Source organism: Engystomops pustulosus, chromosome 7, assembly GCF_040894005.1.
Source record: "Engystomops pustulosus chromosome 7, aEngPut4.maternal, whole genome shotgun sequence".
NCBI classification, from domain to species: Eukaryota; Metazoa; Chordata; class Amphibia; order Anura; family Leptodactylidae; genus Engystomops; species Engystomops pustulosus.
In genome coordinates, this window is record NC_092417.1 from 98,738,399 (window position 1) to 98,752,581 (window position 14,183).

The 14,183-nt window shown below is 41.7% G+C and overlaps 2 protein-coding genes across 6 annotated transcripts in view; both read left to right on the top strand.

The window, feature by feature from the left end:
• Positions 1–433: 433 nt before the first annotated feature.
• LOC140070636 (NAD(P)H dehydrogenase [quinone] 1-like) overlaps positions 434–14,183 on the top strand; it is a 75,588-nt gene continuing 61,838 nt past the window's right edge. The window contains exon 1 of the mRNA XM_072117359.1: positions 434–586. Coding sequence (XP_071973460.1) covers positions 580–586 — 7 coding nt within the window. The 5' untranslated portion in view covers positions 434–579. The remainder of the gene's footprint in view (positions 587–14,183) is intronic.
• On the top strand, positions 7,742–12,993 carry LOC140070635 (uncharacterized). Of its 5 annotated transcripts, none has more exons than XM_072117356.1 (3): positions 7,742–9,972; positions 10,276–10,374; positions 10,534–12,993. In XM_072117356.1, exons 1-3 carry the CDS (start codon positions 9,519–9,521, stop codon positions 10,764–10,766), a joined length of 786 nt encoding a protein of 261 aa, XP_071973457.1. In that variant the 5' UTR covers positions 7,742–9,518; the 3' UTR covers positions 10,767–12,993. The 5 variants fall into 5 exon arrangements, with proteins under 5 accessions (XP_071973457.1, XP_071973456.1, XP_071973455.1 ...); XM_072117355.1 differs by having other exon boundaries at positions 7,742–9,799; positions 9,878–10,374; XM_072117354.1 differs by having other exon boundaries at positions 7,742–10,374.

Consider the following 14,183-nt stretch of genomic DNA (forward strand, 5'->3'; position numbering starts at 1 on the left):
GCACAGGGGGAGGTCCACGGCCCGAACGCAAATGCGTTTCCAGGGAAACGCATGCGATTGTTAAGCCGATTGCATGCGTTTCTCTGGAAACACGGCCTAAGAGGCTGCTGGTGGGAGGCAGGGGTTGCTGCGGGTTACTGTGACTTCTGGTGGGGTTGGGTGGGGGGCACAGTGGCTGCTGGGCAGACACTATGACTAATGACAATATTCTCAAGTTTGTGGTTGCCAGCAAATGGCTTATTGTAATGGTAATGATGTATGAATATAACTACTAAGCAGCTAGAGTATGACAATTTATACAGTAGTAAAATGACATTCAGCACCTTAAGGCAACTACAAGGCTGACGTAGCCCTAGAGTAAGCTACACGTTAAATTTAACCCATCGAGATTCGTCTGCAACACATATAAGATGTGGGTAAGGAGTGTAGCTTTGGCCTGTAGTCTCCAAAGCAGGCACAGCTTCCACCTCCCCAGGGCAAGGCTTCTGACAGATCCGCCTCTCATCAGGCAGTAACTATATACACGTCCTTCTGAGAACAGACACAGAGGTCTACAGCAGAGCACTGGGTGTTACAGCTATGTTGGGTAAGTCCTGTACTAGGCAAAGGCTCCTACAAAATACAAACAGCTCCGTTAAGAAGAGCTGGAGAGCAATTATTGGCTTCAATCTTCACAGAGTTCTATCGTGTTTAGCTCTTTTGTTTCATATACCCTGTCGTCTGCTCACATGATTAAGCTTTGCTCTTTATCGGCCTATTTTGGGCTTTTTGAATGCCTTCAGCATTACTAGAAATTTTAAAAAAAGTCTAAAATAAATGGTATATAGATATATACTGGTATATATGTATTTGCTTAGTGGATTGTCCACCTGTAAAACCTTCATGTAATATGCATTGTTAATGGCTTTCACAATCTAAAGGGATAAGAGCGGTACGTGTGACTGCACCCTTAAGGGGTTGTGTTGCCATTTAACAGAAACTTTTTTTTCTAATTTGTTTTTATATCTCGTTGCTGTCATTTTTTAATCTTATTTAGATTTTAGTGATTGGCAGGTTCCAGGGCCGCATTTTAATTCCCAAGTTTTACCTATGTTACTTTTTATAAGCATGGCTCATTTAAACGGAACATTTTGGAGCACATTGTCATATCTTTAAGCATACCCCAAACCCCGTGCATCAGTATGTATTTATTCTGGTTATTGTATGAAATAGCAATACAAAGCCTTTGTTTATTGAGTGCTGCAGTTCCTCCTACACTTTACTGCACTATCATTGTATTTAGTATTGTCCAGACCTCAAAGGTCCCTTTCACACAAACATGGGGGGCCGATATCCAGCCACAAAATTTGTGGCCGGATATCAGTCCCCATAGACCCCTATGGCGTCCGGGCACGGTACAGTGAGCATACACGTGTGTACATGCATTTTGAAATGCAATACAACATTGTTAATGACATAATGCGTATGTTAACCCCTTAACGACCTGGCCCTTTTTAGTTTTTTCACTTCCATATTTCAGTCCCCACCTTCAAAAATCTGTTTTATTTTTCCACATAACGAGCTATGTGACGGCTTATTTTCTGCGTAACAAATTGCACTTTATAGTGACTGTATTTAATATCCCATGCCGTGTACTGGGAAGCGGGGGGGAAAAAATTCCAAATGCAGTGAAAATGGTGAAAAAGGACATTTGGCCATTTTCTTATGGGCTTGGATTTTACAGCTTTCACTGTGCGCCACAAATTACAGGTCTACTTTATTCTGTGGGTCGGTACGATTACAGGGATAACAAATTTGTACTGGTTTTATCATGTTTTCATAAATTTACAAAAATTAAAACATCCTGTACAAAATGTGTTTTTTTTTTTTTTTTTTTTTTTTTTTGCCAAATTCTGGCACCTATAACTTTTTCATACTTTCGTGTACAGAGCTGTGGGTGGTGTCATTTTTTGCGACTTTTGATGGCGTTTTCATTGCTAAAATTTTTAGGACTGTGCGACCTTTTGATCACTTTTAAATGGTTTTTTTTTCCTATTTTTCAAAATGGCAAAAAAGTGCCATTTTCGACTCTGTTTTGGCGCTGTTTTCCGTTACGGGGTTAAACACACTGAAAAACAGTTGTTATATTTTGATCAGGCATTTTCTGACGTGGCGATGCCTGATGTGTTTATGATTTTTACTGCTTATTAATATTTATATCAGTTTTACTTTTGATGTAACACCACATTGTGGTGGACTGTATATGTGCACAAAACAACGCACAGTTTGGTGGGCCCACTTACAGTAATTCAAGGTATGCCCCTGTGTAGGGGCTCTACTTATTATGGGAGCATTACATATTCAGTGTGGGCAGCTGCCTACTGAAGGAGGGGGTTGAATTTTATTTTCTAACTAAACATGACATTAAGCACCGTATTGCCCTCCATCAGTACAGTATCAGTATACACCTGTAACCTTCTGTAGTTGCCTCTAACACAGCGGCAGACACCAAGAGCTTAGGGTGATGTCACACGTGGCGTTTTGAACCCATTTTTGGCTCGTTTTTAAGCAGTCCGTCAAAAAAGCGCATTTTTTGACCAGTTTGGATTTAGATAATTGGCCAAACCTGTCAAAAACGCATGCGTTTTTTAACGGACTGCTTAAAAACGGGCCAAAAACGCGTTCAAAACTCCACGTGTGACATCACCCTTATGGCACCGGACCCGCTTTTAAGGCTGGGCATGACGTAATAGTACAGCAGTATACTAATTCCAGCTCCAATCCAGGAATATTAATACATCTTTCCCAATCCGGCTCCCTGATCATGAATTTTTTTTGACTGTGTGTGACCGGTTAATCCAATGTGTAGCACACAGACAAATGCATTTCTACACGGCACCATGTGACCGACTGCCCTAGCTGCAGAAGTCTGAACTGCCTTTTCTACTGTAATTAGGCACATTATAAGCCTCTAGTGCAGTGGTTCCCAACCTTTCTAATGCTGTGACCCCGCAATACAGTTCAACATGTTGCGGTGACCCCAAACCATGTACAAGAATATTGTATTCATGCCAAAAAATGCAATAAAATCGTGGCTCCGATGGCTTTAGGCGACCCCCGTGTTTTGATCATTCGACCCCCGCCGGGGTCGCGACCCACAGGTTGAGAACCACTGCTCTAGTGGAAGAGGGAAAACCTGGTGGTAACATTTTTAGCAGTAGTATAGGTCAATAGGAAAAACTTCACATGAAGATGTTTGGGTCTGAAAAAAAGGACAACACTCCTGCATGTCTCCTAGGAATTGTATTTATATCTCTGTTCCTATAGGAGCAATTACAAAGTTCTCCTCGGGGAAAGCTGGTGTTCATTGAGCCCTGAAGGTCCAGTCTTGTTTATTGAAGCTGCTGACTAGTTACAGTATAATTTACACCCATCCTTTGTGAATGTATACACAAAACAGTCATTAGAGACGTTTGTGAATAATGCAGTAAGGTAAGCAGAATAATACATAGGGGGTCGTATATAGGGACAATAAAGTATTTAATGGCAAGTAAATTAGATAACATTTTATCTAAAACCAGGACCAGTTTAGTAGAAGTCAAGTTGCCCCCAAACCTGAGCGCAGACTAGAAAAACAGCCATTACTAATGTACAGTTAGTCTTCTAGTAAAGCTAATAAAGTCAGTAAAATCCAGGCCTGTTTAACATGTTATCATGTCCCTGTGGCTTTACAGGTAAGCACAATGGTACTGCAAATGGCAGCTGATATTTTGTTGGCGGTTGTGCATTATTTGCATAGAACTCATGAGTTTTGAGTTACGTGGACAACTCCCAGTATTCTCTTTTGTTCTTGTGGAAAAAATAGAGATGAAATAAATTTGCAGGAAGGGAAATGTGTGTACAGGAGTGAATACCCGGATGACAGATATTTGTGATCTTTGTATAATCACTTAAAATGTGAGTGTGTGTAATGTAAAATGAAGACTGACTCCACCCAAGAGCTGCTTCAAAGACTAAATCTATTACAAGCTGTACCCTATGAATAATAACTTCCTATATAAAATTCTTCCTCCGATCTCACTTTAGTTCACTTTATCTTTTCACTTTATATTTTTTCTCTGAACTTAAAGGAGCATTCTCAAGGCTGGAATTTCTGAGCTATCCAAAACAATAGATGTGGGTCCTGCACCTATTTTAAAAATAGAACTCTGATGATCTCTACCCTGTGGCCAGGACAAGCGGAGAGTCTATTCTGCTTGGCTATTTTCACTCCCATACACCTGTATGCAGGAAGGGCTTCCGCAGACCCCCCAGACTTGGGACCCACATCTCTCATGTATTATACCAGACATGTGAATACCCCCCCCTTTTTTTTTTTTTTTTTTAGAAAACCTAGTATTGTAAATAGTCCAAAGAGAAATGATCCGTGGCACATCCAATAAAGTCAGTTAACTTTATTCTTCATGCTTTTAAAAATGTACAGTAGTGTACTTGTAGGTACAACAAACTACAGCCTTACTCATGGTATGATTAAAAACAAACATGACACACATTAAATTACCTTCATGCACCTGGCTAATCGGATACATAGTATCCGGTTTAGGCGGAGACAAAGAGATATAAACAATGGGGCTTCCCTTTCAAGATAATTTTTGAAAAATATAATAAAACTATAATTTGCCATTCGAAAGAAGAAATGGGGAAAATGTTACATCAATGGGGCTGGTGCCCCAACCAAAGAAGATGGCAGATCTACGGCCTCCAGAAAAACTGACATCTCGGTGGAATCAATAGCGTCAAGGAATTAACCAAGGGCCCCCCCCCCCCCCTTCCCCTCTTTCCCTCATATAGTCGCTTGTCGCTAATTCTATTGTTGTAGAAAATGGTGGAAAGGAAAGTTAAAGAGGTGTTTTTGGATGGGAAAAGTGTAGGTCAGGGAGGAAAGGATTCATGTTGAAGTGATAAAATATTAGTGCAAACTCTTACCGCAGGCTGGCAGTAAAATAACTAGGGCCAAGCCTTACTAATCCCTATGTATGCACTCTGTGGTAGTGCATTTAGTATTAATAAGCACAAATGTCAACCAAATTAATCAATAATACATGAGCATTATGCATAAAGTTATTCTATTTGACAACTGTAAAAGATCCTATCTGAACGGCATATTATAAAATGGGCAAGCAAAAGATCCACATCGCTATTTCAAAATCAGTAAATATAAGTTAAATCATTCTTAGAATTCATCCCATCAGGATATCTGGATCTAAAAATGCCTCCCATTTTAAAAGTATCCTTCTCAATTCCCCCCCCCCCCTACCCTTGTTGGTGATATGCTGACCGATTCTGGTTTTAAAGTTTTTGTACAGTGCATCCCATGTAAATGCTCATGCATTCAATGCAACGTATTGAATAAACGATATGGTGTGAATTGCAATTGATGAACACATTAATTTTATGAGTTTTATGTTCATTAATTTGGAAATCCAATCTTTTGTTCAAGGCAAAAATACATACATTGCAGCGGGATCCTCCGTATTTAAAGATCCCTTTAACAGATAGCCAAGTTTTATTTGATGATCTAGTATTGACCATACTGGGAGATAGTATGTAGCTAGTGTCTGTCCCCTTTTGGCCACACATCTGTCTCTTTTTCAAAATTTTGTATTCAATATTGGAATGTACCTCTGTATTATCTTTTTGATGGCGTTGTATTGGAGACTGTACGGGGCACTGAAAGTGGGTATACTTTGCTTATTACTTTTGGAATGCTTTTTTGATTTGTGTTTGCCCGTCAAAAGATCACTTCTATCAGCTAAATTAGCCTTATGTCGAGCATCTGACAAAATTTTTCTTGGGTATCCCCTCTTTCGTAGTCTATTCTCAATATTAGTGGCTTGTTCCGAAAAACCTGAGTCATCGGAACATATTTTCTTGGCACGTAAGAACTCGCCATTTCTTGTGAGCTTTGTTCTTGCGCCTCCTCCTGTATGCTCCAAATAACAAATGATGTATAAAAAAAATTAAAGCTTTTTCCAAAAAAAAAAAAAAAAAATTACTTTTTCATATTTTGTGTGTAAGGTACAATTTCTTTGCAGGGCAAGATGACATATTTATTAACCCCTTCTGCGGAATGTACATCCTTTTGCTTACTTTCTATTCAAAATTTTTAACATTTCGGGATGCAGCAATGCCTAACAACATGTTTATGATTTTGTTTATTTTTATATCAGTTGTATGGAAAGGGGGTGAACTTTTAGCTTTTTTTTTAATAAAAAAAAAAAAAAAGTAAATTCTGAGACGTTTAAATTTTGAGGTCTCAAAAAATTTCAAAAAGTATCCAAAGCACCAGCATTCAGCACATCCTATTGGAGCCATATACAATATGAGGAAAAATATGTCTAAAATACTTTATCTTTAATACAAATCATAAAAAACATAAACAAGACCAGTATATGTAGCTACATACAGATGATAAATTAATGACCCAATCCACAATAAAAAGGAATATGCGGTATAAGATATTGCTTATGAGATCTTATTCCGTTGTAGGTAACTGTTCACATTCCAACCCTCAAAAATTCATAGCGTTTTTAAAGAGAACCCGTCATGCAAAATAACCCCCCTAAACTAAATATATTTTCATAAACTGCCATTAGAGAGCATTGCATCTATCCCTTCATTGTCCCTCTACATGCCTGTAAACCTAAGCAATGAGGTCCTAAAGCTGTATGCAAATGACCTGTGAAATGTCCAATGAAGCATTAGCATATTCAAGCTGTCCACTCTATTCATGAGTGGGAGGCACAGCCACACCCCCAGTGCATGACTGACAGCCTGTTTAATGATGTGAGGCTGTATAATGATGTGCTTGCTGGTGGCCACGCCCCCTGCAGCCTGTGTGTGTGTATAGGAGAGATACAACAGCTCCAGGCAGCCATGTTACAGCAGAACATGTCAGATTCATGTGTAGCTGATGTCTGTGTCTCTCACCTGTATATTAGGAGGATGCAGCATGTCAGCAGATGCACTAACTATGCTTTACTATACATTACACACAGACATGAGCAGGGGGAGGAGAGGGGAGGGGTGACATCACTGCCTCTGACCATGTGACCAGCCTCATTTACATGATAAAAAATAGATGATTTTACAATGATTAATGTATGAAACAACTAGATAAAGCCTGGGATGGGATCCTTGTGAGCTGCTCCAACAGGTAGTGGTGACAGGACTAGTGACACAGATCTGATGACAGGTGTCCTTTAAGTCACATAGCATAAAATAAACAACATTCTCCACTTATTGCACTGATAATGTTTTCAAATAATTTGCACTCTGGATAATATATTCACACTTGTAGTGTAACGTTCCTGTAAGCAGTGTCGTAACACTTTTTTTACTTTTTGAAAAAATGTTGTAGTGTGCAATCTGCACTTTCAACAGATGAATTGCAACAGTAGAGTTTAGCGCTGTGGTATGAATGATATTCACACAATACTTTGTTGATGAGATATGCAGGTAATAGAAAAAATAGCGGCACTCCGACTTCCTAATCCAGGATATATTTATTCGCATGTGGAAAACAAAGCTACGTTTTGGCTAGCTCAATGTAGCCATTGCTTGAAAATGGCTACATTGAGCTAGCCGAAACGTAGCTTTGTTTTCCACATGTGAATAAATATATCCTGGATTAGGAAGTCGGAGTGCCGCTATTTTTTCTATTACCTGCATACAATTGGGTCTTGGGTCAGACCAACATAGCCGGCACCCACACGGATTGAATCCCCGTTTTCCATTTCGTCCCCCATGACGGCCCCCTGGAGGTTGCTTCCCCTTCCTCTGTAGGGACAGGAAATTGAGAGTATTAAAAGGCCCTCCCCCAACCTCCCACCAGTGTTTTCCTGTCCCTACAGGGGATAGGGTTGAGAGTAAATCCTCTCTCTCTCCTCCGGGGGGGGAGGTATGGATCTCGTACCTCTCGGGGTGCTTGTCCTCCCCAGCACCCCCTCGTCCGAGCTCCGGGCTCCACTTGGGGTCTCCAGTGCTGGGCTGCCATTTGTGGCGTGCCGGCGGCCATACGACTCCTCCTGGGGTCCGCAGCGGCCGGCACACGATCCACCTATTCGCGCGATGCCCCACTTCCGGTGACCGGAAGTGACGTCGCGGAGACCTCGGCGCAGGAAGTGAGGCAGCGTGGGAGACAGGCGGCCACTGATGACGTCAGACGCCGGAAGGTGAATATTTAGAGGCGTGCAGTGTAGTTTCACTTCTGCTGAGGTCTCCATGGAGCTGGACAACATGGCGGATGTGGCTGAGGCGCGATCCCTAACCCTGGGTTCCGTGAGTAAACGCTTTGGAATATATGGGAATTATTTCCCTGTCTATTGCCATTATTTTGGGGTCTCTTATAGGGGTCTTTACTGATACAGTTCTCCCTATCTTCTTAAATTAACAGGAGAAAGATCTCCCAAAAGAAAGGGAAAGAGACAAACCCAAAGAGAAGGAGCCAGATAAGGATAGGCCTAAAAAGGCTCCTTCTAAGCGTTGCCAAATTTGTAATGCAAAATTAGATGCCTCATATAAGAAGAGCCTGTGTAAAGAATGTTTAGAAAAAATACTTAAGGAAGAGAAACCCTCATTTTTGGATGAGTTAAGAACCATTATGAGGGAAGAAATTAAGGCCTCTAAAGGGCCACCCTTGAAAAAACCCCGAATTAGTCCTGAATACGTAGAGGATGATGAACAGCCTTCATGCTCATACGAGATAGAGTCAGAAGACCAGGATGTCTTTTCACAAACTCAGGTGGTTAATGACCCCAAATTTTTGTTTGCCAATGAAGATTTGGATAGCTTAATAAAGGCCTTAAGGGATACCCTAAGAATTGAGGATAAAGTAGAAGAAAAATCCATGGTAGATGAACTATTCGGGGGACTGAGACAGAAGAAAACGAGGGTGTTTCCAGTTATCGAAAATTTAAGGGGTCTTGTGGTAGATGAGTGGAGAGAACCAGAGAGACGGTTAATTGTCCCTAAAGACTTTAAAAATCGTTTACTGTTTGACCCAGAAGAGACAAAATTGTGGGAGAATGTACCCAAAGTAGACATTCCTATTACCAAAGTTGTAAAAAAGACGGATTTACCGTTTGAGGATTCCACGCAACTTAAAGATGCTATGGATAGGAAATCGGATTGTCTACTTAAAAAACTTTGGGAGTCTTCTATGACTAAAATCAAAACAAATATTGCGGCAACCTCAGTATCCCGTACCCTCCTATTTTGGTTAGGGGGTTTAGAAGACCATCTCAGGGAAGGCACCCCTAGAGAAGAGATTTTAGATTCGTTACCTTTACTTAAATCTGCTACTGCCTTTTTAGCTGATGCCTCAGCTGAATCTATTCGTTTTGCCTCAAGGGATGCCGCCCTCTCAAATGCCACCAGAAGGGCCCTCTGGTTGAAACAATGGTCGGGGGACATTCGTTCTAAAGCAAAACTTTGCAGCCTTCCTTTTTCAGGTGAATTCTTGTTTGGATCTGAGCTAGATGAAATTCTTGACAAAGCTGCGGATAAGAAGAAAGGTTTTCCTGAACCTAGACCTACACCAAAAAAGCAGTTTTTTCGTGGCTTTAGAGCAAACAAAGACCAACCAAAGAATAAGGGGAGATCTTCCTGGAGACAAGGCTTCTGGAATAGTTCCAGGGGAGGAAAAAACAAGCCCTTCCTGTTCAGTTCCTCAAACAAACCAGAAAAGAAGCAATGACGCCAGGGTGGGGGGAAGGTTGAAGGACTTTCTCCCCCAGTGGAAGAACATAACGAACAACAGGTGGGTGACTTCCATTATCCAAGATGGTTACCGTATAGAATTTATGTCTTCTCCTCCTCATCGGTTTTTTCTGTCCAGGCAATCCTCAGGAAGTCTGACACACCATCTTTGGGAACAAGTGTCTACCCTGCAGAAACTGGAAGTGGTTCGTCCAGTCCCCCCAGAAGAAAAAGGTACGGGTCATTACTCCCCCCTTTTCCTAATAAAGAAGCCAAATGGGTCTTACAGGTTAATTATAAATTTAACATTTTTGAACAAATGGGTGACGTATATCAAGTTCAAGATGGAGTCTATAAAATCTACTACTCCCTTAATAAACCACAATGCATTTTTGTGTACTCTGAATCTCAGAGACGCATACTATCATATTCCCATTCATGCGGATTCCCAAAAGTTTTTGCGTTTTGCAGTGCTTTCTCCCTCAGGAGAAGAATCCCATTTTCAATTTACAGCTTTACCATTTGGTCTTTCTTCAGCTCCCCGAGTCTTTACCAAAGTTATGGCGGAAGTGGTCAAATACCTAAGAAGTCCTAGTGGTCCCATACCTGGACGATTTCTTACTTGTGGGAGACTCGGTAAGCCATCTAGAAAAACAGAAGAAAGTGACAATAGAAGTTCTTCGGGAATTGGGCTGGATTATAAATTTGGAAAAATCTGATCTGACTCCCAGTCCTATAAAAGAATTTTTGGGAGTATCCTTAAATTCATTAACCCAGACTTCTTATCTTCCACAGGAGAAAGTAGACAGATTACTTCTGAAAATCAAGGACTTCCAGAAAAGGAAATAAATCTCGATACGAGCAGCGATGAGTCTTCTGGGGTCCATGACCTCCTGCATTCAATGTGTAGCCTGGTGCCAGTTCCATACAAGACCTCTCCAGTCCTGGATCCTGTCAAAATGGGACAAAGACTACCATCACCTGAATTTACGATTGGAAATTCCTCCAGCAGTAAAAAAATTCCTTAAAATGGTGGGAGGATCCCGATCACCTTCAAAAAGGTGTGAACTGGGTTCTCTGGCCAATAATCCAGATCCAGACAGATGCCAGCACCTCAGGTTGGGGAGCTCTTCTTCCAGGGAAGTACGTTCAGGGTCTCTGGTCCCATTCAATGACTCGTGCATCCTCAAACGAAAGGGAGCTGAAAGCCGTCCTAAAAACCCTGAAAGCTTGTACCAAGGATCTAAAAGGGAAGCACCTAAAAATCTTCTCCGACAATACAACTACGGTTGCATATTTAAAGAGACAGGGCGGAACAAGGTCAAAAAAACTTCAGACCATTTCCCAGGAAATATTTTCCTGGGCAGAAGAGAATGCTCTTTCACTTTCAGCAGTCCATCTGAAAGGCTCAGAGAACGAGGTAGCGGACTACCTCAGCAGGACACATATTCTCCCTCACGAATGGAGCCTAAAAACCGAAATCTTCCAGGAGATTGTCCTCAGATGGGGAAACCCTGCCATCGATCTCTTTGCATCCAGGACAAATTCAAAAGTCAAGAAATTCTATTCCCTAAATCCAAAGGAAGTTCCTTGGGGTCTGGATGCCTTCTCCCAGCCTTGGGATCAGGATCTCCTCTACGCATTCCCTCCAGTTCCTCTGATCAACAGAGTTCTCCAGAAATTAGTATCCAGTCCGGCCAAGCTGATTCTAGTTGTTCCGTTTTGGCCAAAGAAAAGCTGGTTTCCGCTTCTACAAAAGCTGGCTCTAGACTTTCCTTTCATCCTTCCCAAGATTCCAGACCTCTTGCATCAGGGACCAGTCTTACACCAGAACCCAGGGTTCCTGAATCTATCAGCCTGGATCCTGAAAGCGCCTTCCTGAACACAAAAGGACTCTCCTTTAAGGTAATAAAGACTTTGAGGAATAGTAGGAAGCCTGTGACCCATGCTATCTATCTTAAGATATGGAAAAAATTTTGTGCCTGGTGTAAAGATCATCCTAACCAAGATTCTCCCAATATTTGCCAGGTTCTTGATTTCCTGCAGGAGGGTTTCGACAAAGGTTTACGGCCTAGTACCCTGAAAGTCCAGGTGTCAGCTTTAAGCGCATATTTTGATACAGCACTTGCGGAACACAGGTGGGTAAAGAGATTCTTTCAGGCCTGTACCCGCTTAAGACCTACTGTAAAGGAATCTTCCCCTCAGTGGGACCTTTCCTTGGTCTTAAACGCATTAACCTCAGATCCCTTTGAACCCAATGAGTCAAATAATTTACGTTTTTTAACGCTTAAAACAGCGTTTTTAGTTGCCATCACATCCGCTAGAAGGATAGGGGAGCTCCAGGCCTTGTCGATTTGTGAACCTTACCTGTCAGTTTCTGAGGATAGAATTACTCTCAGACTTGATAGAAATTTTCTCCCTAAAGTTGTTTCTAACTTTCACAGGAGTCAGGCTGACGACAGAAAGATGGCAATACGATCTCCTAAGAATGCTACGGAGGAGAAATGGTATCTCCTAGACGTAAGACGCTCAGTACTTAGATACTTATAGGTCTCAAGTCCCTGGAGGAAGGACTCAAACCTTTTTGTTCAATTTGTAGGGAAAAATAAGGGAAGAAAGGCCTCTAAGTCAACTATTGGCCGGTGGATCACAAATACGATCAGGGAATGCTACAGTCTTAAAGGTGTTCCTGTTCCTTTGAAGTTAAGAGCTCACTCTACCCGAGCAGTCTCCACATCGTGGGCGGAGAGAGGGGGAGCCTCCATTGATGAAATTTGCAGAGCAGCCACTTGGAGTTCAAATTCCACCTTTGTTAATCATTATCGACTGAATATAGCCATGGCAAAAGATCTGGCCTTCGGCCGTAAAGTCCTACAAGCTGTGGTCCCTCCCTAACTGGGGATAATTTGGTATGTCTCCAGGGGGCCGTCATGGGGGACGAAATGGAAAAAAGGAATTGGTCCTCACCGGTAATTCGATTTCCATAAGTCCACCATGACGGCCCTATTATTTCCCTCCCTTGTTGTTTTTGTTGGTTTCTTCTTGTAAATACTGTATGTGAATATAACATGCAAAATAAAATTGAGTTGAAGCCTATTCCGGTGTAGTGATTTGGTATACACTGGTGGGAGGTTGGGGGAGGGCCTTTTAATACTCTCAATTTCCTGTCCTTTACAGAGGAAGGGGAAGCAACCTCCAGGGGGCCGTCATGGTGGACTTATGGAAATCGAATTACCGGTGAGGACTAATTCCTTTTTTTTTTTCTTCCCTCAGAACGTGCTCATACAGATGGGGCTGCATGTGCTATTCATGGATGGAATGCTGATCCGCCAGACCAGGAACTTCATTCTACGCTGTCATGGCTGCTTCAAGTAAGTGGATACAAGCTTAGCTCGACTGACTGTTAATAAAATGCAGAATGTGCATTTCTCTCTGCTTGACATACTATCCCTATACTTACATGAGATCATAGGCTAACCAGGCAGAAAATGCATTGCAACAACATTGTTGCACTTGTATTCCCTTTAGCCTTATTCAGACGGCCGTCTGTGGGGATGTATATGCGGCCACATATACGTCCGCACAGATGGCAATGGCGGGACGGCGGTGGTACGGTGCCACACGTCTGGCACCGATCCACGCCTTACACAGGGAAAAGATAGAGCATGCTCTCTTTTCTCTGAGTCGCTGTTTTCTATGGAGGGAGAAGGTTTCGCCGTGTGAATGCACCCTATGTGTGATGAGATGACTTAACAGTAAGTAATCGGTAGGTACCCTCTCAGCCATGGCAACAGGAGTTTTGCTCAGATACAATGCACATAATGGCTGGCACTGGTCACCACAACTACTTCTCACTTACTTTAGGACTACAGCAGACATGACCAAGTTATTTTGTCCCAGCTGTGGGAATAAGACCCTGAAGAAGATAGCAGTATCTGTGAATGAAGATGGGAGTCTCCACATGCATTTCTCCAAAAACCCTAAAGTTTTCAATACACGTGGGCTGCGGGTAAGAACTCTTATATAATATCCATCATTGTTATCTGTACAAACATATGCTTAAAGATATGATAGAGTTAAGCCTATTGTGACGTTTCCCATGTAGCTTAAGTAGCCAGTTCCATTGCTCTACATTAAAAACACAAACTGAATGACTAATATTCTCCAGTTACTTGCATGATCAAATATCAGCCAAGATATTCAATTTATTCATTTCAATTTTGTTTAACGATTTATAGCTTGTTCCAATTTTCTATTTGGATATTGCATAAATGCCCGCCAGGTGGCAGTGCAGTGTAATATTTACCATTCTATACTTGTACTGCTAGCTTGAGATGTTGGTGCTCCTGCTTGAATGGCTGCACAAATTGATGTGACACCAAATACATTATCTAAAATGTGGTGCATGGCTGACTGTCAGTGTCTTTACTGACCATCATCTGTCT